This window comes from Canis lupus, chromosome 13 (genome assembly GCF_003254725.2).
Source record: "Canis lupus dingo isolate Sandy chromosome 13, ASM325472v2, whole genome shotgun sequence".
Taxonomy (NCBI): domain Eukaryota; kingdom Metazoa; phylum Chordata; class Mammalia; order Carnivora; family Canidae; genus Canis; species Canis lupus.
Window position 1 is genome coordinate 58,882,830 of NC_064255.1, and position 23,049 is coordinate 58,905,878.

General features: G+C 35.6%; 1 protein-coding gene across 2 annotated transcripts in view; it reads right to left on the reverse strand.

The window, feature by feature from the left end:
• Positions 1–23,049, reverse strand: part of TMPRSS11A (transmembrane serine protease 11A) — a 50,317-nt gene that overhangs the window by 17,547 nt on the left and 9,721 nt on the right. The window contains exons 3-4 of one of the 2 annotated variants that reach the window (XM_049093013.1): positions 13,079–13,200; positions 11,077–11,195 (exon numbers count right to left, since the gene is read on the reverse strand). In XM_049093013.1, coding sequence (XP_048948970.1) covers positions 11,077–11,195; positions 13,079–13,200 — 241 coding nt within the window. Of the gene's footprint in view, positions 1–11,076; positions 11,196–12,188; positions 12,485–13,078; positions 13,201–23,049 lie in introns of those variants that run through there. The other variant, XM_049093014.1, reaches the window with a different exon arrangement.

Here is a 23,049-nt window from a genome sequence, read left to right on the forward strand (position 1 = left end):
TTACTTCAAGTTCTTTCAGAGATTATGAAACAATAAGTTATAAAATAAACATTTGGTTGACTTAAGGTATAAAGCTTGTCAAAATATAATTTTTTAAAAAGATTTTATTAATGAGAGACACACAGAGAGAGAGGCAGAGACACAGGCAGAGGGAGAAGCAGGCTCCATGCAGGGAGCCCGACGTGGGACTCGATCCCAGGTCTCCAGGACCAGGCCCTGGGCTGAAGGTGACACTAAACTGCTGAGCCACCAGGGCTGCCCGTCGATATAATTGATCATGTATTTGTAAACCTGAAGATCAAAGGCAGTATTTAGAAAATAGAAAAATTGTTAGTATCCAAAATATATACTTATTTTCATTTACATAAGAAAAGCTTAAATGGACTGGGGAGGTGTGAGGTTTATAAACTAGAACTGTCTTGGAAGATACGTTTTTGCAGGAGTGGCATGGTTGTAACCATTTCTCTTCTTGTTACACATACCTAGTCTTGTTACAGTATCTGGGGGAAAAAATCCAAAAGGAAAGAAAAGGCAAAACAAAACAAAACAAAACAAAACAACCCAACAACAACAAAACACCAACCCAACAGGAAGAAAAGTGCTAAATATGAAAGGGAAGAAAAGTAAATGACAGTTGAGTATTTACAGAAGTTTGGTTTGTAATTATCCTCTGAAATTCTACCCACGATCATTCCTTTGGCTGTTTGTAATTGTTGGTGAAGGTATGAGATTAAGTTTTGACTATATGTGACATCATTCTAAAGTCACATGGCTACTGAGAAGAGTATCTACACCCAGTGTCCTTCCCGTCTTTGCATGGTTCAGTTGTCTGGAAAGATAGAAGCTGAAAGAATGTCATTAACAAGAATCTAGGTATAAGTGACTTCAGTAATCAGAGAAATAAAATTTTCCTCTAATACAAATTCCAGGACCCTGCCCCTCTAAAGCCTCTTTGATTAGCTTGGGGTGAGGCCCAGGATGTTTAGGTGATCCAAGTAGCCTGAGGAAAACACAGAAATACTGCAGCACAGGGACTGGCTACAATAAAGAAATTTTCGAAGGGGGGAGATCAGAGAAAACATGAGCATAAACCTTATTGCTGAATGGATCTTATATATGAACTAACTTTCTAGGGACGAGTCACTAAAATAATTATTAATTTTTCCTAAAAGTTGAAAGCTTGCCTCATAAGGAACATTCTGCTGACACTTTAGCATTCTAAATGTGAAGAAGTTTTGTTTTTAAAAAATTGCATGTGGGTTTTTATAAATGTGTTATTTACACAAGCTAATAGAGAGTGATTTATAAATCTAACCTACCTCCCATTCTGGGGCATTTGCAGAGTTTGCTGGTTGAACTTAGTCACTTAACATTAAACACAGACCCCACCCCTTTCAGGGTAGTACTTCTTTATTTTGATGATGTTGAAATGCTGGCAGTTGCACTGAGATTAAGTTCTCAAAGGGCAATTGAACGTTAGTGGGGTGTTTAATGAAAGAGTTAGGGAGAGGCTGTAACTCCAACTAACAGACTGCGCCCAACCGTTCAGTTCTCATTCCTGACCCAAGTCTGTTTATACATGTTGCTTGCCTTTCACTGTCAGATGCTTCCCAACTTGACTTCTCTCTCAGCAACCCCAGTGTTTACATAGGAGGTGTTTCATGACTGAGACTGCAAACTTCAGAAAGATGCCACCAAAAATTGGCCAATGGAGTATAAAAACAGTTTATTTCAATGTCACACCACATGAGCACCAGAAATTAAAGAATCCACAAACATGCCATGAAGAAGACTTCAGATCCTGTTGCTGTCTCCTAATTATAATAAGAGTAGCACGCAAAGAACAGTATAAGAGATGCTTTAAACACACACACACACACACACACACACACACACACACCCACACGTTTAGTCTTAAATAAGACTTAATTGACTTTGTGGTTATTCTTTATACCTCAGAGTAATCTTTCCTCTTCCTGTCTTAATTTTTCTTATCCCTTCAACTCCCTCCTTAACATAGTCATTTATGCAAATAAGTTATCTCCGTTACTATACTGCACACCCTGTATGGATCAGTATGGTGATTTTTTTCATGCCCTACAATATATAGGAATACAGCATGTTTTTGGAGAAAGAAAAGAAAGAAAGAAAGAAGAAAGAAAGAAGAAAGAAAGAAAGAAAGAAAGAAAGAAAGAAAGAAAGAAAGAAAAGAAAGAAAGAATTTATCAGAAAGACCTGCATTTACTAAGAAATTTGCAAGAGTTTTTAATGAGCTTTTCATTAGATTTAGACTAATGCTTCTGAAGAAAAAAACAAATTGACTATGAATTACTGATGGGTACTCTTCCTCCTTTTGGACATTTTCAGGTAATTTGATTGCTTGTGGAAAGCTCCTCCATGATGAGACTACAATAGTTATAAGAGTAAGAATAGTCATCACAGTTGTGTGTCACCTGTTCACCAAGCACTAACTCCATTGTATTTGTGAGCTCATTTGCTTTTCTCATCAACCCTCTGAGGTGAATACTATTATTATCTGAATTATATGGATGAGGAAGTGACTTGCCCAATGTGACAAAGTAGTGAACCAGCTGACCTTGGGATGAGCATACACGTGTGTTTTTACTAAAGGCTCCTACCCACTGATGTGTAGCAGGTAGCATGTAAAGAGTCAAGAAACTGTTATAACACCAATCTGTTTTCTTTGCTCTCTAAAAATGAGGAATAAAATCTTGGTAGTTCTTACTGCAATTTTTAAAGTTGTATCTATTTATAATTCTAGATTTTTGGCAAAACCCAAGAATCAAGAAGTCAGCTATGAATAATTTTTCTAAACCTACAAAGAGCATGGCCAAACCTGAGCAGTAATGGTGTTTATAGGATTCTGAAGCTTGATAGCCTTCTGGATATTGAGTCATTTTGTGTTAAAAAAAAAAGTCCTTAAAAAAAAAAACAAAAAAACAAAAAACAAGACCTTGCCACAGTTTTGAACCCAGTGCTATGTCTATTAGATATGGTATTTGGATCCAGTGTCATATGGGGTCTATGGGTGTGTGGGTGAGTGCCATGGAAATATGACTTTCTGATTACTCTAAACCAGGAGGTAATGATCTCAACAAGTGGGGTGTGACACTATGCGATATTATCAAAGTTATTTCTTTGATTGTACTAGTCATTCCTCAGTATCTCCTTGTAGGATATCAGAAAGAAACAGATGGACATCTGTGACTCTCTAATCACACTTACCAAGCAACAATATAGTGGATAATCTTACTCCAAATTGGTTTTTATTCTTGAGATCGAGAGGCAAAGTAAATTCAGTAAATTAAAATGTTTACAATTAAGAGTGATAAAAGATAAATTATTAACTTGGTATAACACAAAAGCTTAGATCTCTGAATTACCATTTTAGAAGAGGAAAATATATAATTTGTGTCTTTTTAAACTGTACTAAAGATATTTAAACCAGAATACCTGAGGCAAAGAAAGGTCATTTTTTAGAAGGTTCCTGTTCTCTCCAGGTGTGCTGTCCTTGAAATTTCTAAATTTAATTATTCAGTGAGAATGAGAAAAAGAGAGGATATGAATCATTACTGTTAGACACTGTTATAGTTCCTGAGTGATGAGCAATAATCTAAATAGATTATCTAGTAAAGATTGTGCTGTAGTCTTTGTCAGGAAGTTTAGAGATGGTTAATATTGCTTCTTTTTTCAAAAAAAACTTTTCTCAGAAAACACCTATCCACATTTTTTTCCCAATCATGGATTGTTTATGCTAAACATACATATGCAGATATTTTTATCAACCTCCTTCCTCTATTATCATTGTTTCTGTTGTCTTCCTCCTCAAAGACCTGATACAGACAAGAGACAAGAAGCCAAAATTGGGGGGTGGTGCAGCAGCTTAGAGCATTGAGCGCAGCCTGCGGCCGGGGCAGTGATCCTGGAGACCTGGAATGGAGTCCCACGTCGGGCTCCCTGCATGGAGTCTGCTTCTCCCTCTGCCTGTGTCTCTGCCTCTCTCTCTCTCTCTCTGTCTCTCATGAATAAATAAATAAAATCTTAAAAAAAAAAAAAAAGGAAGCCAAAACTGGTAACAAGAGACAAAGAAAGTCATTTTATAATGATAAAGGAGTCAATTCATTGAGAAGATATAATCATAATAAATATTTTACCTAACATTAGAGTACTTAAATAAATCAAGCAAATATAAACAGATCTGAAGAGAAAAATAGACTATACAACAATAGTAGAGGACTTCACTACCCCATTTTTAGTGTGGATCCATCATCCAGACAGAAAATCAACAAGAAAACTTTGGACTTGACCACACTTTAGACCAAGGACTTAACAGACATATATAGAACATTTCACCCAACAGCAAGAAAATACACATTCTTCTCAAGCACACACAGAACATTCTTTATGATAGATCATCATAGGTCACAAAACAAGTCTTAGCAAATATTTAAGACTGAAATCATACTGTTTTGTGACTACAATGGTATGAAACTAGAAGCTAGTAACTGGAGGAAAGCCAGAAAATTCACAAATTAAGCAATACACTTCTGAGCAACCAATGGGTCAGAGGAGAAACCAAAAGGAAAATAAATAATCTTGAAACAAATGAAAATGGAAACATATGCCAAAACTATGTTTGAACCAAAACAGCTCTAAGATATAAGTTCATGGTGATAAATACCTATATTGAGAAAAAGGAAAGATCTTAAATAAACAACGAACTTCACACCTCAAAGAATTAGAAAAGAAGAAAAACTATTATGCACCTGAAACTTATATAACACTATGTTAACAATAGTGGAATTAAAATTTTAAAAAAGAAGTAGAAGAAAACACAAAGCCCAGAGTTAGCAGAAAGAAGGAAATAACAAAGGTTAAAGCAGAAATAAATGAAAGACTAACAGACAAGAGAAAAGACCAACAAAACTAAGGTTGGTTTTATGGAAAGGTAAACAAAATTGACAAACCTTTGGCTAAACTAAGAGAGGGAGAAGACTCAAAATCAGAAAATGAAAGAAGGAATATTATAACAGATACTACAGAAATACAAACGATCATAAGAGACTACTGTGAATAATTATATACTAAAAATTGGATAACCTAAAAGATGGATAAACTCCTGGAAACATACAACCTACCAAGATTAAGTCATGAAGAAATAGAAAATCTGAACAGATCAATAAGGAGTAAGGAGGTTGAATCAGTAATCAAAACCTCCCAGTACAGAAAAACCCAAGACAATGGTTTCACTAGTGAATGCTACCAAATACTTAAAGAAAATTAACACTAGTTCTTCTCAAACTCTTCCAAAAAATTGAAGAAGAAGGAAAGCTTCCAAATACTTCCAAATACTTGGATAAAGCTTCCAAATACTAGATACCAAGGCCAGATAATGACACAAGAAAACTACAGATTAAAATCTCTGATGAACATAGATGCATAAATTCTCAACAAAATTAGCAAATCATATTCAACAATATATTAAAGGGATGATACATTATGATCAAGTAGTATTTATTCCTGAGGTACAAGGATGCTTCAACATACACAAACCAATAAATGTGACACCCACATTCATAGAATGAAAGATAAAAATCATATGATTATCTCAATAGGTGCAGAAAGATCATTTGACCAATACAACATCATTTTATGATAAAAAATGCTCAACAAATTGTATATAGAAAGAACAAACCTCAACATAATAAAGGCCATCTATGGAAAGCCCACAGATCATAGCTTATATAATATTTCACAGGGAAAGGTTGAAATCTTCCTCTCTAAAATCAGGAACAGAACCCTTAGGGTGCCTACTTTCACCACTCCTATTCAACATGTTACTGGAGTTCTAGCCAGAGCAATTAAGCAGGAAAAAGAAATAAGAGGCATCCAAATCAGAAGGAAATAAGTTATTTTTATTTGAAGATCTACGATCTTATATAGAGAAAATCCTAAAGATTTCACATATATGATCAGCTAATATTTAACAAGGCAGCCAAGAATACTCAATGAGGAAAGGGTAATCTCTACAATATATAGTGTTGAAAAGCTGGAAAACCACATACAGAAGAATGAAATAGGGCCTCTATACGCCATCTCAAAAATAATTCAAAAGGGATTAAATACTTAAACATAAGACCTGAAACCATAAAACTTATAGAAGAAATCATAGGGGAAAAGCTTCTTGGCGTTGGTGTGGCGACAGTTATTTGAATAAGACACTAAAAGCACGAGCAACAAAAGCAAAAATTAGTATGTGGGACTCCATCAAACTAAAAAGCTCCAGCACATCAAACGAAGTCACCAACAGAATGTAAAGGAAACCTAAGGAATGCAAGAAAATATTTGCAAATCATGTATCTGATAAAAGGTTAATATCCAAGTATATAAAGAGGTAGCTATCCCACCTCTGTGTATATATATCCAAAAGAAATGAAAAGAGGATACAGAAGAGGTATCTGAACTCCTATGTTCATTAGGGTATTAATTCACCATAGTTAAGATGTGGAAACAACCTAAGTGTTTGTGGATGGATAAATGGATAAAGAAGATGTGGTGTCTGTGTGCGTGTGTGTGTGTGTATACAAATGTGCATGCACACACAGGAATATTCAGCCACAAAAAGGAAGGAAATCCCGCTATTTGGGACAACATGGCTAGAACTTAAGGGCATTACGCTAAGTGAAATAAATCAGACAAAGACAAATACTGTATGATATCACTTAAGTGGACTCCAAAAAGCTGAATTCATGGAAACAGAGTAGGCTGGGGGTGGGGGCAGGGGTGTGGGAGAAGCAGGGAAATGTTGATCAAAGGGTACAAACTGATCTAATGTACAATATGGGGAGTATAGCTAATAGTAGTGTGTTATACACTTGCATGTGGCTAAAAGAATAAGATCTGAAATGTTCTCACCACAAAAGAAAGGGTAATTATGTGACATGATGGAGGTGTTACGGTGATAATCATTTTGCAGTATATCAAATCAACATGTTTTATACCATACAATAACACAATGTTACCTCTAAATTATCTCAATAAAGCTGAACACAAAGCCGATATCCGGAAATGAGGAAACTGGAGGACATACTTATAATAAATAAATCTGGCATGTTGCTTACGTAAAAGTTACCTAGCACAACATATGTAATTTTTTTAACATATGTAATTTTTAACTAACAAAATTTAAATTAAAAAAATAGGAAAAAAATAAATTTAAATATTAAATGGAAGAAGAATTGATGTAGAACTGAGCTTCCTATCTTAGCTGAGCTCCTTCCTGACAAGTAGAACAATTTAATAAAAGAGCACATGTTCAAATTGCCTCTATGGCTTCACATCTCCCCCTGTCATTTACCGGCTGAGGACCTTAATTTCAGAGGTTTCATTCTCTTATCAGCAAAGTGTAGATAATCATGCCTCCTTTGCACTGTTACACTGCAGATTAGACATGAAATATACAACAATTATCCTTTTCTTCCAGGATTCACATTAAACACATTGAAGGTAGAGGTGCAGTGATACACATCTTCCTCTTCCAGATATGCCTCATCTTTAATTACAAAATAAATTTAAGTCCATGTTCTCAAGTAAGGACTCAGCCGTACTCTACATCCAATTTTTCTAACTCTGAACGTGAAGTTTCCTGATAATGTCTGCTTAGTTTTCTCTCAAATCTTCCAAATCCAATTTCTTCTCTCTAGGCATAGGATCACAGCCCTCCACCAAGCATGGAACATCTTTTACTTCTCTTACCTTATGCAACTCCAAACTTTAAGACAAACACCTTTGCTAAGTTTGTCTTGACTCAGTTGACTTTTCTTGGTAGAGACACTTCCTGACTCAGTGTTGATCAGAGCCAGATCTCTTACTTTTGTCTTCTAATTCTTTTAGAGAATGTTTCTAATTGGTTTATGTCCTTGCATCTCTTTGTTTCCAAGTTCCTTGTTTCTACAGTTGTAGACACAAAGTATCAAGGATATTTTGAGAATCATTTTAGGCTCTTTTCTGGTGTCCTTGGGCACAGGAGCAGTATTTTTCTGGAAGAGACAACCTTAAGAAAATACCCAACTATTGGTATTGTTAATGCAAACAATGGTCACTGGCCCATGTTGACAGTGTAATTGAAAGCGACTAATGTGCCAGGGATAATTACTTGATATCTGGAATTTTGTGGAATTGTAGTTAGGAGTCAAATCACACAGATGAGTTTTAGGATTGACTGAAATTTATTAAGAACATGTAATCTCAAATCTTAAATGTTATTTACTAGCCGTATGATCTTGAGTAAATTAACTTTTTTAGTACCTTGATTTTTCTCATCTGTAAAATTGTGATACTAATTGAACCTACCTCATAAAGTTGTTTTTGAGGATTAACTAAAATAATATATATATATAAGGTGCTCAATGTAGTACTTGGCACTCAATACATATTACTTATTGTTCTGATATTACAAGCTTATAACTTTCACATTTGTAATGATCCTATAGTTTAAAAATATTTTCTGATATTTCTGAAATATGTTTCTTCAAATAAAGTACTATCTCAGCCAGTGACCCCACCCAAACTTATAATAATTAAAGTAGATGACTACATGTTTGGGAGTGTCATGAATTACTGGTGTCTGGTTCTTTTAGCAGTATCTGAACATGAACTCAATTTACTTTTGCATCTCTGTTTGCCTTCAAATCAGTAAATCCCAAATTATGAGGAAGAACAGGACCTGCAACCTGTCTTTCTTGGCTGTCTAATTAGCACTCATATAGGGCAGAGACAGGAATCTGGGTTTTATTCATTGGGATTTTAGCAACAATAAACAGGAGTGGCTCAGGATGAGGCATGAACCTTTTGTGTAGTTCTTCTAAAGGTGACTGGGTGAGTGGAGGAAAAAGGATACCTGTCTCATTTAAACAGGGCTAAATAATACAAAGCCTTTCTTGACTATGGCAAACCTAGTTGAACTTTCCTTTCTTTGAAGTTATTCTGCCCTTAAGGTCCTCAACATACAATTTAGTCCTTAATTATGTCATGCTGTTCAGTTTCAGGTGTGTCACTCTCATCTCTCCAAAGAGATTGGAAGCAATTTGAGGAGATAGATCATGTTTCCTTTTCTGCAAGACTCAAGTGCAAAGAAATGTAAAGAGCTGAACAATCATACCATATATTGGGAAGGAAGGCTGTTTAGTTAAATTGGGAAAAGTAGCTCACTTACATGGAAAATAAAACATGGGTCCCTACCTAACATTATACACAAAGGTGGACTTTATTTTTTTTAAAAGGTGGACTTTAGATACATTGAAAGCAAAGAAAATTGATGAAAATGATTATTTCAAAATTATGGATTTCTATATCATGAAGGATAACAACGGTCCAAATTAATAGAAAACAGAATGGATAATTGTAGTTTCTACAACCAGCAAACTGTTCACATCTAGGAAATATAAGGAACTCCTGAAAAATAACAAGTAAAAAAATAACTCTAATAGAGAAACAGATAAAGCCTAGATATAGGCAATTTATAAAAATGAAAACTCAAAGGGCTATCAAGTATATTTAATAGTGCACAAACTCATCAGTAATTAGAAAAATGTAAATTAAATCATAAATACAATATAACTTCTTGCTTGTTAGGCCGGCAGAAATCAACAAGCCAGATAATACCAAGCGCTGGCAAAGATGTGCGGACATGAAAGATCTAAATGTGAGACAAGATTCCATCAAAATCCTAGAGGAGAACACAGGAAACAGCCTTTTTGAACTCAGCCACAGTAACTTCTTGAAAGATACATCCACGAAGGCAAAAGAAACAAAAGCAAAAGACAGTGTCTTGATTAGCCTAAAACAACAGCAGTGTTGACTATAAAATGTAAAGAAAACAGATTTTAAACTTTCTTGATTTATTATAAATGTTTCTCAAGTTCAAAGACTTTGTATATCAAAGACAGATTTTTTATTACTGCTTTTACATTGAAGAAGTTGTGTAGTCACTCAGGATTAGAGGAATAAAGGAAGTACTAGGGTATGTATCCAAGGTTTTTTTGGCATTCCTCAAGAAATGATTGCAAATGCTGTTTTCTAAGGTGCTGTGGATATGAAAGAATGGAGGATATATTTCAGCCTATGAACATTAATTAATATTTGGGGGGACAAGACTGCAAGATGGAACACAACCGTATGATTTAGTGAGAACTGAAATTATAGGTTATAACTCGATATTATTGCAATTATGGGCAATTGAGTATGCATAAGGGTAAAGATCAGATGGTGATTTGAAAACATGAAAATTGATTAGAGAAAGAAAGGAAATGTTTTGAACTAAAAAGATTCTTTGACTACTAAAACCAATACACCTGCCATTCTCACCCTTTTGAAATAACTGTATTCCTGTGCTTTCTTGTCAAAGGAGTTAAATTGAGCTTAGTTTTTGAGTGATGGTTCACAAGCATCCTGAGCAGAACTATTATATAACTGAATTTACTTTTTCCTTTTTGGGGGTAGTCTTGTATTTAGTTTTAACAAATTTATTAGCATTGCATTAGAATATTATGCAATAGGTATGGGTATTTTATCCTTATTAGCATGTCTGTGAGATAAAATGAATACTTGTGATTATCTTTCTTTCTCTCATATATTTTAAAAATATTTTAGATCTTAAAATGGGATCCTACAAATAAGTCATGTGGTTTTACAAATAACCACTTCTGATATGGTTAAACTCTACCATTTGGATGATATTATGGGGCAATGGGGGAAGCCATAAGCTGGGATACAGTTGGCCTCAGTTCTCTCACCTTTAAATGAGGAGTTTGAGTTAGAAAGAGTGGTTTATCAGAATTGCTATTTGTTAGAATGCAAATTCCTTTACTCCCCATCCCTGCCTACCCATCCCATTAGATACTGATTCAGTGGTCTGGAGTGGGGGCTTAGGAACCTTCAAGGTGATTTGGATGCAAGTGGTCAGAAGATCATCTATTGAGAAATATTGAGTGAAATGATCCACAAATCCCTTCCATCTACATTATTTTACAACAGAAAGGATATCATTTGACTTACCATATTCTCACTCATCTCCCGTAAGTCCTTAAGTTGGTATGTGCTGTTTTGTTCAGAATGACTATTAACTTGTAGATCTGAAATTTTAAAGGTGCCATGATAATACTTCATTTTCTGGCCTGTGATACCAAGGAAAAGTAAGAAATCACATGATATGGGAATAGCTTTCAGGATCTAAGGCACAAATATAATGGGGCTAACATAAAGTGTTAAATTATTACTGAGATTTTTAAAAATTTACTTTCGTAATACTACTAATGAAAATGATAATTAATGTTTTATGTTAATAATAGCTGATATTTATTGAGTGTCTACCATGTTGTCAAACACTATTCTGGGTATTTTACATGTATTAATTTATTTGGTACTCACTCTAGCTCTCTAAGATTGGTGTTACCTCCATTTCACAGATGAAGTTAAGTGAGACTCAGAGGTGTTAAGTAACTTGCTCTATGCTATAATAACTAGTAAGTTGCCTGAGTTTAAACCTAGACAGTGTGGTTCTAGAGCTGGAACAATTAATTCAATTAATTCTTATTATGTCCCTTGCTGATGGACAATGAAATGTATACCACCTTATAATCAACTGGAAGTAGTAGTAATGAGTGTCCTTGTGAATTTTGATTTGTAATGGGAGAGCCAGGCCCAATAAGAAAGACAGGAAAAGAAAGGGAAACAACCTGTTTAAGGTGAGAGGTAAGAACATTGTGTAATTGGGGTGAAACAATCAGATCTCTGCTTGACTACTGGGAAAGGTAAGAAAACAGAGAGCAGTGGAGACTCCTGGGAAATCTCGTAATCTTAGGAGTATGGCCTTGGGGAGGCGGGTGGACAAGAAAGCTACAAAGAGTTAAATATAGAGAAAGATGAAGAATGAAGCAACCACAGAACAGTATCTCTCCCAGGGGAGCCTGAGTCAGGGAAGATAAAATGAATTTCCCAGCTATGGACCTAGGAAAGAAGGAGGGATCTCAGGATGGTACATCTGTGTGGGACATCTCCAGACTCTGTAGTGCTTTTTTGATCCCCCTGATACTTACCTATGCAATCCATATTGTTATCAAACCTTATAGTCATAATAAAGGGGTTTTTGTGCAATCAAATTAACTGACCTAAGAGTCTTTGGCCATTGGTGGGATTGTCATAGGAAGCCCAGAACCGTGTTCTTAAAACCTTGAAAGCTCCTAATGGAGTCTTCATCACTCCACATCAAGTCTGAGGAAGATGACAATAGATGAAACCATTCAAGTAAGCAGCCTGAGCTAGTTGTTTTATCATATACATCTGTGTGAGTGGCGCTATGGAGATTTGTCAAAAAATACTAATGGTTTGCAGTCTGTGCAGAGAAAGATGCAATTTTAGAAAGAATTCTGAAAAAAAAAAAGAATTCTGACATGCAGTATTTACATGATTATAAATATGCTAATTTTATTTATTTATTTACACAATTTTTAAAAATAGCTGAATATCATTTTGGAAAGAATAAAATTTTCTCTAAAAATAAGTAGCAAAATTCTATCATATCTATAGTTTACTAATTTCAAAATTCATTATTTCATTAGACATGTTTTTCTTTTGCCTTTGCAATGTTGGTGGATAGAATGATGAGTGAATGAGCCAATTTTAATAACTAATTTATCAGAGTTATTCACTTGAGTGACTAGAGTTCTTTATTATGATTGCTAGTAAATTTCAGTTACTATTTTTGATCTTTTGTGTAGAGGCGCAAAAGGATACTAAGTTGTGAGCTCTAGGTAGATAGGTACCTGGTCTGCTTTACTTAATACTGTGTCCTGAGTCATCCAGAAAGGTACTCATATATAATAGGCAGTCAGTAATTATTTATTGATAAAATGGTTGAATAAATTTAAAAAATTCTAAATGGGGGCATTTGTTGGTAAGTACAAATCTGTTTTGGGATGAAATTACATATACAGATGTACAAATGAAGGTTTGCAGAAAAATGAAATCAGACTGAGTGGAATCCATAATTTTTACATACCAGAGACTAACAAGTGAGCCAGAAGACCAATGGTTACTGCCACCACTGTCAGTAATAACACAGCAAGAAGGGCAATCATCCATGGTTTCAAATCTCTATTTTGGGTGCGAAATCCTACTGTTCTGCGAAAAAGAAAAGTCACCAGTTACTCTTACATTTCAACAGTTAAAGGCTTTCTGGTTCTCTTTTGGATAAAATTAGGTTGCTTTGGTCTGCCTTTCCCAGCAAGAAGACATTTGTCTTCAATTTTCATCAAGGTCATCTTGGTGTGAAAGAGGTGTTAAAAATATCAGGATCTGAGAATCCATGATATTTTTATGCTCCTGGTTTCTATTTCTGGAGGCACTGGTTCTCTGTGGTGGCCAGGTCTGACTTCTCTTAGCAGTGTGGTCCAAAGTAGCACACATGCTTGAAAAAACACCATTCCTTCTTCCTCCTTTTTTTCTCTCTTTTCTCTATCTATCCTTTTAGAGTTTACAAAGTGATTTCAAATCTAATATCCCATTTACTTTTTGTCTTTTAAGTCTTTATTACGAAATATTTCAGACACATAGAAATTTAGAGTGGTAGAGTAGAACACCCTTGTATTTATCACATCATTTTTCAATTGTTAATATTTTTGCCATTTTGCTTCATTCATTTTGCTGCCATATTTTAATGTGAAATAGGACATTATGATTTTTCACTAAATCACTATTATAAACCGAGTTTTTCCCACATAACCACAATACTATAACACTCCTAAAAATTAACAATATTTCTTCAGTATCTCCCACTATCCAGTCCATCTTCAAACTCACTCTATTATCTGCATTATATTTAATAATGGTTTGTACAAATCAGGACATTATCAAGAACAATGTAGTATATTTGATTGTTATATCTTCTAAGTCTTTCAGTCTAAAAGAAGAGTCCTGCTTCCTTTTATTTTTAATGACATTGAATTGTAGACATCAAACCAGTCGTCTTTTAGAACACCCCACCTTATTGCTTGTCTCAGTGCTTTCTTACAGTTTCACTAATTCTTTCATCTATCCCTCTCACTTACTGTAAGGTTAAAAATATCTAAAGACTTGATTAGATTTTGGTTAAATTCATTTGACAAGACTACTTCAAATGGGATGGTATATATATATTATATTTTTATCACATGAAGGTTAGAGGAAATTCCCACAATTTAGGAGGAAAAAAATAACTCGTTGCTTTTTTTTTTTTCTAGAACCATATGATTAACAATAGTGCTAATGACATTGTGTCAAGTGTTTGTTTGCATGTATATTAATCTAAACTTAACTGTGAACTCCTTAATGGGCTAGACTAGCGTTGTTCATATTTTTATCATCAACATTTAATAAGATACCTGGTAAAGAGTGGGAATTTTATAAATCCATGAGAGGAAGATATTATACCAGCTTTACATATGAAATAACAGAGACTGAGAGGATGGGTCCTGGTCATCTAACTCATTTTGTAGTGCACCTTCTCTGCAATTTGCCATTGTAGTCAGCTTTATTTATCCCTTTCATTTAGCTTTGGGGGTAGAAAGTATTTTTCATATTTCCTCACAAGGTTTAGTGCAATGTTTTGCACTGAATGTAATTTTAAATAGATATTAGTTGATTTATAGGAATTTTTTCTTTTGAACATAAATATATTTTATATGTAAATGCAAGCACAAAAGATTCAGTGTATGGACCTAAATACTTAAGAAGATGATAGTTTTGGCCAAAGTAATACATTTGCCTAATAAATCTAGTGGAACTTGAGAGATCTGAATTCTGTTGAGTATAGGAAATATTGAAAATGTGTGCATTGACTGATTAAAAAGAACCTAGACAACTGGCTATGGAAAGGCAGCATGTCTTCCAATGGACAAAAGCTAAAGTGCCAGAATATAATAACAAACATAAGCTCCATGTAGTATAATATTACTGCCTCTTAAATAGCTTAAAATCTAAAATCAGAAGGGAAGGATAACTTAGAGGCTACTTGGTAAAATTCAGCACATTTTCCAGGTGAGGAAACTGAGCCTGGAGATGATTAAATGACTTCTCTGATATAACAGCAGTCATCTCAAACTCATGTCTTCTAACGTTAGGGCACTATTTTTTTTTTTTCAGATCCAGATTGCTTTTCCACTGAATGCACATTAAAATTCTTAAATTGATTTATTATTCATACATTCATCTATTCACTCATTTATTCATTCTTCATTTATTTGAACATTCCTTTTCTCAGAGAATCTTAGTATGTCTCTAAGTCATTCAAAAACAAAAACAAAGAAGAAAAGCTAGAACTTAAGGAGATTTACAAGCTTTGAAATCTATCTTCCCATCACAGCAGAGTTCCTCTGAGTAGGACAAATGAAGAAAATCAGTGACAGGAAGATCATATCCTACTACTGAGATGTACACAAACTCACACTGTTACAGACTGAACGGTGAGACTCTTAGCAGAAGAGTGGTTCAATAATCAATGACACACTGCTTCAAGTGCTGTGGCAGTCATATCTATAAATCCCATACAAGGAGTTGCAGACTCCTTGGAGTCTGGGGAATGATGACTAATGAATGGGGGTATTAAGATGTTTCTTCCTTTGAGAAAATGTCTGGGGAATAACAGATGTACAATAGCAAATTACAAAAGCTTCAGGAGCCATGAGACAAAGCTGCAGCTACTTAATCCTTATATGAATAAACTTTCAACTCAGAGTCACTTTTATGAATACAAATAAGAAATGCATGAAAGCAAACATGCATCATTGACTTTCCATTCTGGAGAGGTCCTGCTAGTAATGTGCATGTCACTTCAGATTTGAAAAGAAATAGGCTTAGTAAAGCCTTGGAAATCTAGCCTAATTGTAAGTAGAGATGCAATGAACCGTGGTGTTCATACATTTTTTCTTCCTGCTTTACTTGCACCATAAAACAAACACTAGTGTATCAATTTTCAATTGCCACAAATTACCAAAGTTAGCACCATAAAGCAAATACCACTTATTAGTTCACAATTCTGTCTGTGTCATGTCTGAGTTCTCTGCTCAGGATCTCTTAAGTTGAAATCAAGGTGTTGGTTGAAGCAGCTTTCTTATCTGACAGTAGTGATCATCTCCTAAGCTCACTTAGGTTATAGGCAGAGCTCAGTTCTTTGAAGATTGTATGTATGTATGTATGTATCCATTTATTTTAGAGAGTGAGTGTGTGTGAGCAGGGGGAGAGGCAAAGGGAGAGGGAGAGAGAGAATCTCAAGTAGACTCTGAGCTAAGCAGGGAGCCCAACTTAGGGTTCGATCTTACCATCTGATCGTGATGTGAACCAAAAGAGTCAGGTGCCCAACTGACTAAACCACCGAGGCACCCCAGAGCTCAGTTCCTTGAAGCTGAACTGGGGTCCCTGTTTTTTTGCTGGCTGTCGCAGACCTCTCTTTCAGCTCCTAAATTCCATCCCCATTCTTTGCACGTGGCCCATTCCATCTCTATAGCCAGCAGTGGAGAATCACCCTCCTAACAAATCTCTCTTGAATCTCTCTTTCTCCAGGTAGAGCTTAGTTCTTTCCAAAGGTGTCACATGATTAGAATAGGCCCACCAAGGATAATCTCCCCATCTTAAAGTTCACTGATTTGAGACCTTAAGTATATCTGTAAAATTCCCTTACAACAGCACATAAATAAGTACTTGAATAATTGGGAGAAGAAATGTGTACACCAGGAGATGGGAATCTTAGGGATCCATTTAAAATTTTTTCACAGCTGGAAATATTATGAATTCATAAAAATAGAAATCTGTATAGCATCCAGAGAGAGCATATTCAAATAGGTTTGGAAAAAATGGGTTAAATGAAGTTAGATAGAATCCTCACTTCTAGAAGTCTCAGAATCTGGTTTTAAATGGAGGTATAGGTGAACACTATATTTCTCTTGGTTTTGTATATATTCTAATCTGTTCACGGATGCAACCCCAGTGCTGTATACATCATCTGACTCTTAGTAAATACTTGAAAACTGTTATCAAATTGGACTGAAATGAAAGTTTTTCAAATATACTTTTTAAAACAGCACAATATCTACTGATATCTTGTGGGATTCTGATGTTCCACAGAATAGTTTAGAAAACATAGCTCTAGATGTATTTATACCACTGTGATGCTCATGGAATGCTTGTCTGGAGGTTATAAAAAGAAAAACAAGGGAGAGGAGTTAAGATGGTGGAGTAGTAAGAGAACCTTATGCTTGCCTTGTCCATCAAACACAGCTAGATGAATATCAAATCATTTTGAACACTCAGGAAATAAACCGAGGAATGAGAAAACAAACTGCAATTAGAGGGAGAAGAGAGGCCATATCATGGAAGGTAGGAGATGCAGAGACCTGATTTGGAGGAGAAAATAATCACTAATGCTGTGGAGGAGAGGAAACCCTGATGTGGAAGAAGGGAGAGAGAGAGACTGAAGAAGTGGGGAACAGAGAAGGGCATTGCCCAAGAAAAACACTTCCCCAAAACCATTGATGGGGAAAACAATAAAGCCTGATTACTGCAAGTTTTTACAAGCAGTGGAGCACAAAGACTGAAGTTTTAGAAGTCCATGCCATCACCAGACAGAGCTGTGAGCTTACAGGTGCTCCTGTGGAAAAGAAGGGTAGAGGCTCAGGGGCAGAGAGTGTGCTCTGAGGATCCCCTGGGTGGCACTGGGAGAGATAGTTCCCCTTCTTGGAGTGTATTTGGGAGAGGTGGCACTGCCTTTCAGGGGACAAAACAGCTGGCAGGCACCATTGAGCTGCCCTGTTCATTAACATATGAGCAGAGATGCCTGCTAAGGGCAACTAATCTGGACATTGGCTTTTGCTGTGCTTTAACATAAACTCTACACCTCTGCATGTTCTTGCAACTGCCCATCTGGGACAATCAGCGCCAGACATATTGTGGCAAGACCTTCCCCCAGAGGCTAAGTTCAGGTCCTTGTCACACTGGATCCCTAAAACTTGGAGTTTGGAAGCCCAGCTGTTGTGCCTGAGAGAAAATACAGGAGCACTGTACTGCCAGATGGGCAGACAGCTCAGACACAGACAAGATGAAGGCAAGGATCGGAGGGATTCCTGGGACACACAAGGGAAGATTGGTAGCTCTTCTATGAGGGCTTTCTGAATAGCAGCCAGCATGAACTCACTCCGGGCATTAGAGAGCAGGCTGATGCCATTTTCCCCCACACCCCATTAGCATGGAAGGACTTCAATGAGCAGCATAGCACCCACAGTAGAGACTTGGGCCACTTTCACTAAGCCCCATGCCTCTGTGCTCTGCAGATGTTTCTAAATTAGGGCAAGTGTGCCTGAGAGTCAGAGCACCAGAGACCCCTCCCCCAGAAGACCACATAGCACAACAGTGGCTCACCTGCCCCTATCAGCACTCACCAAGTCTACTGACTATAGAGTACTGCAGAGTTTCACCTCTAGGGGAAATAGGACCTAGATTCTTTTAACAAGCAAAAGACACCTAGTTAAAACTTGCCACACAGTGGACAAGATCCAAACACTCCTCATGTAGACAAGGAGAAACTCTGCATAGGCCTGACCTGAGGAAAAAAGCACCCAAAACACAATAGCAGATTGTACACAGCACACACCAGAAACACTTCCTTGAAGAACCAGATCCTGGACAGTATATGATCTCTTCTTAATACAGCCATTACTCTCAGAAGCAGGAAACATAACAGGCTTTCCAACATACAGAAGACTATGCCTGACTGGAATTTAAAACAACAATCATAAGGATACTAGCTGGGCTTGAGAAAAGCATAGGAAACACCAAGGAGTACCTTACCACAGAGATAAAACACTTAAAAACTAGTCAGGCCAAAATAAAACATGCTATAACCAACTTGACGTAATGACTGCAAGGACTGAAGAAACAGATGAATGAATAAGTGATATAGAAGATAAAATTATGGAAAAAATGAAGGTGAAAAGAAGAGGAAAGAAAAATATTAGATCACAAAGATAGACTTAGAGAAATCAGTGACTTCATAAAGTGTAATAACATGTGTATCATAGGAGTCCTAGAAGAAGAGGAGAGGGGAAAAAGGACAGAAGGCTTATTTGAGCAAATTATAGCCGAAAACTTCCCTAACCTGGGGAATAAAACAGATATCCAAATACAGGTGATACAGAGAACTCATCAAATCAATAAAATCAGGCCAACACCAAGACATATTGTAGTACAATTTGCAAAATACAGTGATAAGGAAAGAATCCTGAAAGCGGCAAGAGAAAAGAAACCCTAACCCACAAGGGAAGACAAATAAGGTTAGCAGCAGATCTTTCAACAGGAACTTGACAGGCCAGAAGAGAGTGGCATGATATATTCAACATGCTGAATGATAAAAATATGTAGCCAAGAATACTCTATCCAGCAAGGCTGTCATTCAGAATAGAGGGAGAGATGAAGAGTTTCCAAGACAAACAAAAGTTAAAGGAGTTTGTGACACTAAACCAGCCCTGCAGGAAATATTTAAAGGGACCCCTTGAGTGAGAAATTAAGACTAAAAGCAACAAAGACTAGAAAGGAATAGAGAAAATCTCCAGAAACACCAACTCTACAGGTAATATAATGGCACTAAATTCATATCTATCAATAATCACTCTGAATGTAAATGAACTAAATGCTCCAATCAAGACACAGTGTATCAGAATGGATAAAACAAACAAACAAACAAACAAACAAACAAACAAACAAACAAGATCCATCAATATGCTTCCTACAAGAGACTCATTTTAGACCTAAAGGCACCTACAGATTGAAAGAAAGAGGTTGGAGAACCATTTATCACGCTAATAGAGTTAATGGAGTTAAATGAAAGTCAGCATAACCACACACATAAGACAAGCTGGATTTTAAAAAGAGATGAAGAGTACTATATTATAACAAGAGGATCTATCCAACAGGAATGAAGCTCTAACAATTATAAATATTTATGCTGCCAACTTGGAAGTGCCCAAATATATAAATCAATTAATAATAAACATAAAGAAACTTATTGTCAGGGATTTTAATACCCCACTTACATAAATGGACAGATCATGTAAGCAGAAAATTAATAGAAAACCAATGGCTTTGAATGACACACTGAACCTGATGGATTTCACAGATATATTCAGAATGTTTCATCCTAAAGCAGCAGAATACACATTCTTTTCAAGTGCACATGGAACATTCTCCAGAATAGATCACATACTGCATCACAAATCAGGCCTCAACAAGCACAAAAACATAGAGATCATATCATGCATATTTTCATAATACAACGTTATGAAATTTGAAGTCAACCACAAGAAAACATTTGGAAAGACCTCAAATATATGGAGGTTAAAGAACATCCTACTAAGGAATGAATGGGTTAACCAGGAAATTAAAGAAGAAAAAGAATACATAGAAGAAAATGCAAATGAAAACAATTACAGTTCAAAACCTTTGCAATCCAGGAAAAGTGGTCATTAGAGGGAAGTATATTGCAATACAGGCCTACCTCAAGAAGCAAGAAAAGTCTCAAATGCACAGTCTAACCTTACACCTAAAAGACCTAGAAAGGAATAGGAAATAAAGCCTAATGCCAGCAGAAGAAGGGAAATAATAAACAGTAAAGCAGAAATAAATGATATAGAAACAGACAAAAAGCCCAATAGACAGATCAGTGAAACTAGGAGTTGGTTCTTTGACAGAATTAATAAAATTGATAAACTCTAGCCAGACTTATCAAAAAGAAAAGAGAAAGGATCCAAATAAATAAAATCACAAATGAAAAGGAGATATCACAACCAACACCACAGAAATACAAACAATGTATAAAAGAATATTATGAAAAATTATATGCCAACAAATTGGGCAATCTGAAAAAATTGATAAATTCCTAGAAACATACAAACTACCAAAACTGAAAAAGGAGGAAATAGAAAATTTGAATAGACCCATAATCAGCAAAGAAATTGAATCGGAAATCTAAAATCTCCCAACAAACAAAAGTCCAGGGCCAGATGGCTTCCCAGGGGAATTCTGTCAGACATTTAAAGAAGAATTAATACCTATTCTTCCCAAACTGTTCCAAAAAATAGAAATGGAAGGAAAACTTTTTCTATAAGGTCAGCATTACCTTGATTCCAAAATCAAAGAGACCATTAAAAAGAATTACAGACCAATATCCCTTATGAACATAGAAACAAAAATTCTCAACAAGATACTAGCAAATCTAATCCAACAGTATATTAAAAGAATAATTCATGCATTTAAGCTGCGAGTGTGGTTCAATATTTTCAAATCAATCAACATGATACACCATATTAGTAAAAGAAAGGTTAAGAACCATATATATGATCCTCTCAATAGGTGCAGAAAAATCATTTGACAAAACACAGCATCCATTCTTGATTTAAAAAAAAAAACCCTCAACAAAGTAGGGATAGATGGAACATACTTCAACATCAAAAAGGGCATATATGAAAGACACACAATTAATATCATCCCCAATGGATAAAAACTGGGAGCTTTTCTTCTTATGGTCAGGAACAAGGCAGGATGTCCACTTGCACCATTATTATTTAACATAGTAATGTAAGTCCTAGCAATCAGACAACAGACAACAAAAAGAAATAAAAGGCATCTAAGTCAACAAGGAAGAAATAAAACTTTCATTATTTGCAGACAACATGATACTCTATGTAGAAAACCCAAAAGACTCTACCAAAAAGTTGCTAGAACTGATACACAAATTCAGCAAAGTGGAAGGATACAAAATCAATGTACAGGAATCTGTTGCATTTCTATACACCAATAATGAAGTGGAAGAAAAATCAAGGAACTGACCCCATTTATAGTTACACCAAAACACATTAAGAGACCTAGGAATAAAACTAATAAAAGAGATAAAAGATCTGTGCTCTGAAAACTATAGAAAACTTATGAAATAAATTGAAGAAGACACAAAGAAATGGAAAAACAGTCTATGCTTATGGATTGGAAGGACAAATGTTATCAAAATGTCTATTCTACCCAAAGTAATCTATACATTTGGTGCAATCTCTATCAAAATACCACCAGCATTTTTCACAGAGCTGGAACAAATAGCCCTAAAACTTGTATGGAACCACAACAGACCCGAATAGCCAAAGGAATGTTAAAAAGAAAATCAAAGCTGGTGGCATCATAATTCTGGACTCCAAGCTGTACTACAAAGCTTGAAATCATCAAGACAATATGGTACTGGCACATAAAAAGACACATAGGTCAATGGAACATTCTGTTCCAGAATGTTACAGAACCCAGAAATGGACCCTCAGCCCTATGGTCAACTCCTCTTTAACAAAGCAGAAAAGAATATCCAACGGGAAAAAAGACAGTCTCTTCAACAAATGGTTTTGAGAATATTGGACAGCCACATGCAGAAGAATGAAATTGGACCACTTTCTTACACCATACACAAAAATAAATTCAAAGTGAATGAAAGACCTAAATATGAGACAAGAATCCGTAAAAGTCCTAAAGGAGAACACAGTCAGAAGCTTCTTTGACCTTGGCTGTAGCACCTTCTTACTAGATATGTCTCTGGAGGCACAGGAGACAAAAACAAATATGAATTATTGGAACTTCATCAAGATAAAAAGTTTTCTCACAGTGAAGGAAACAATCAACAAGACTAAAAGCCTATGGAAATTTGCAAATGTCTTATCAGATAAAGGGCTTGTATCCAAAATCTATAAAGAATTTATCAAACTAAACACTAAAAAAAAAAAAAACCCAAAATCCAATCAAGAAATGGTCAGAAGACATGTATAGACATTTTTTCAAAGAAGACATACAGATGACATATGAAAAGATACTCAAATCACTCATCATCAGGGAAATACAAATCAAAACTACAGTGAGGTATCACCTCATACCAGACAGAAGGTCTAAAATGACTGATACAGGAAACAGCAGATGTTGGTG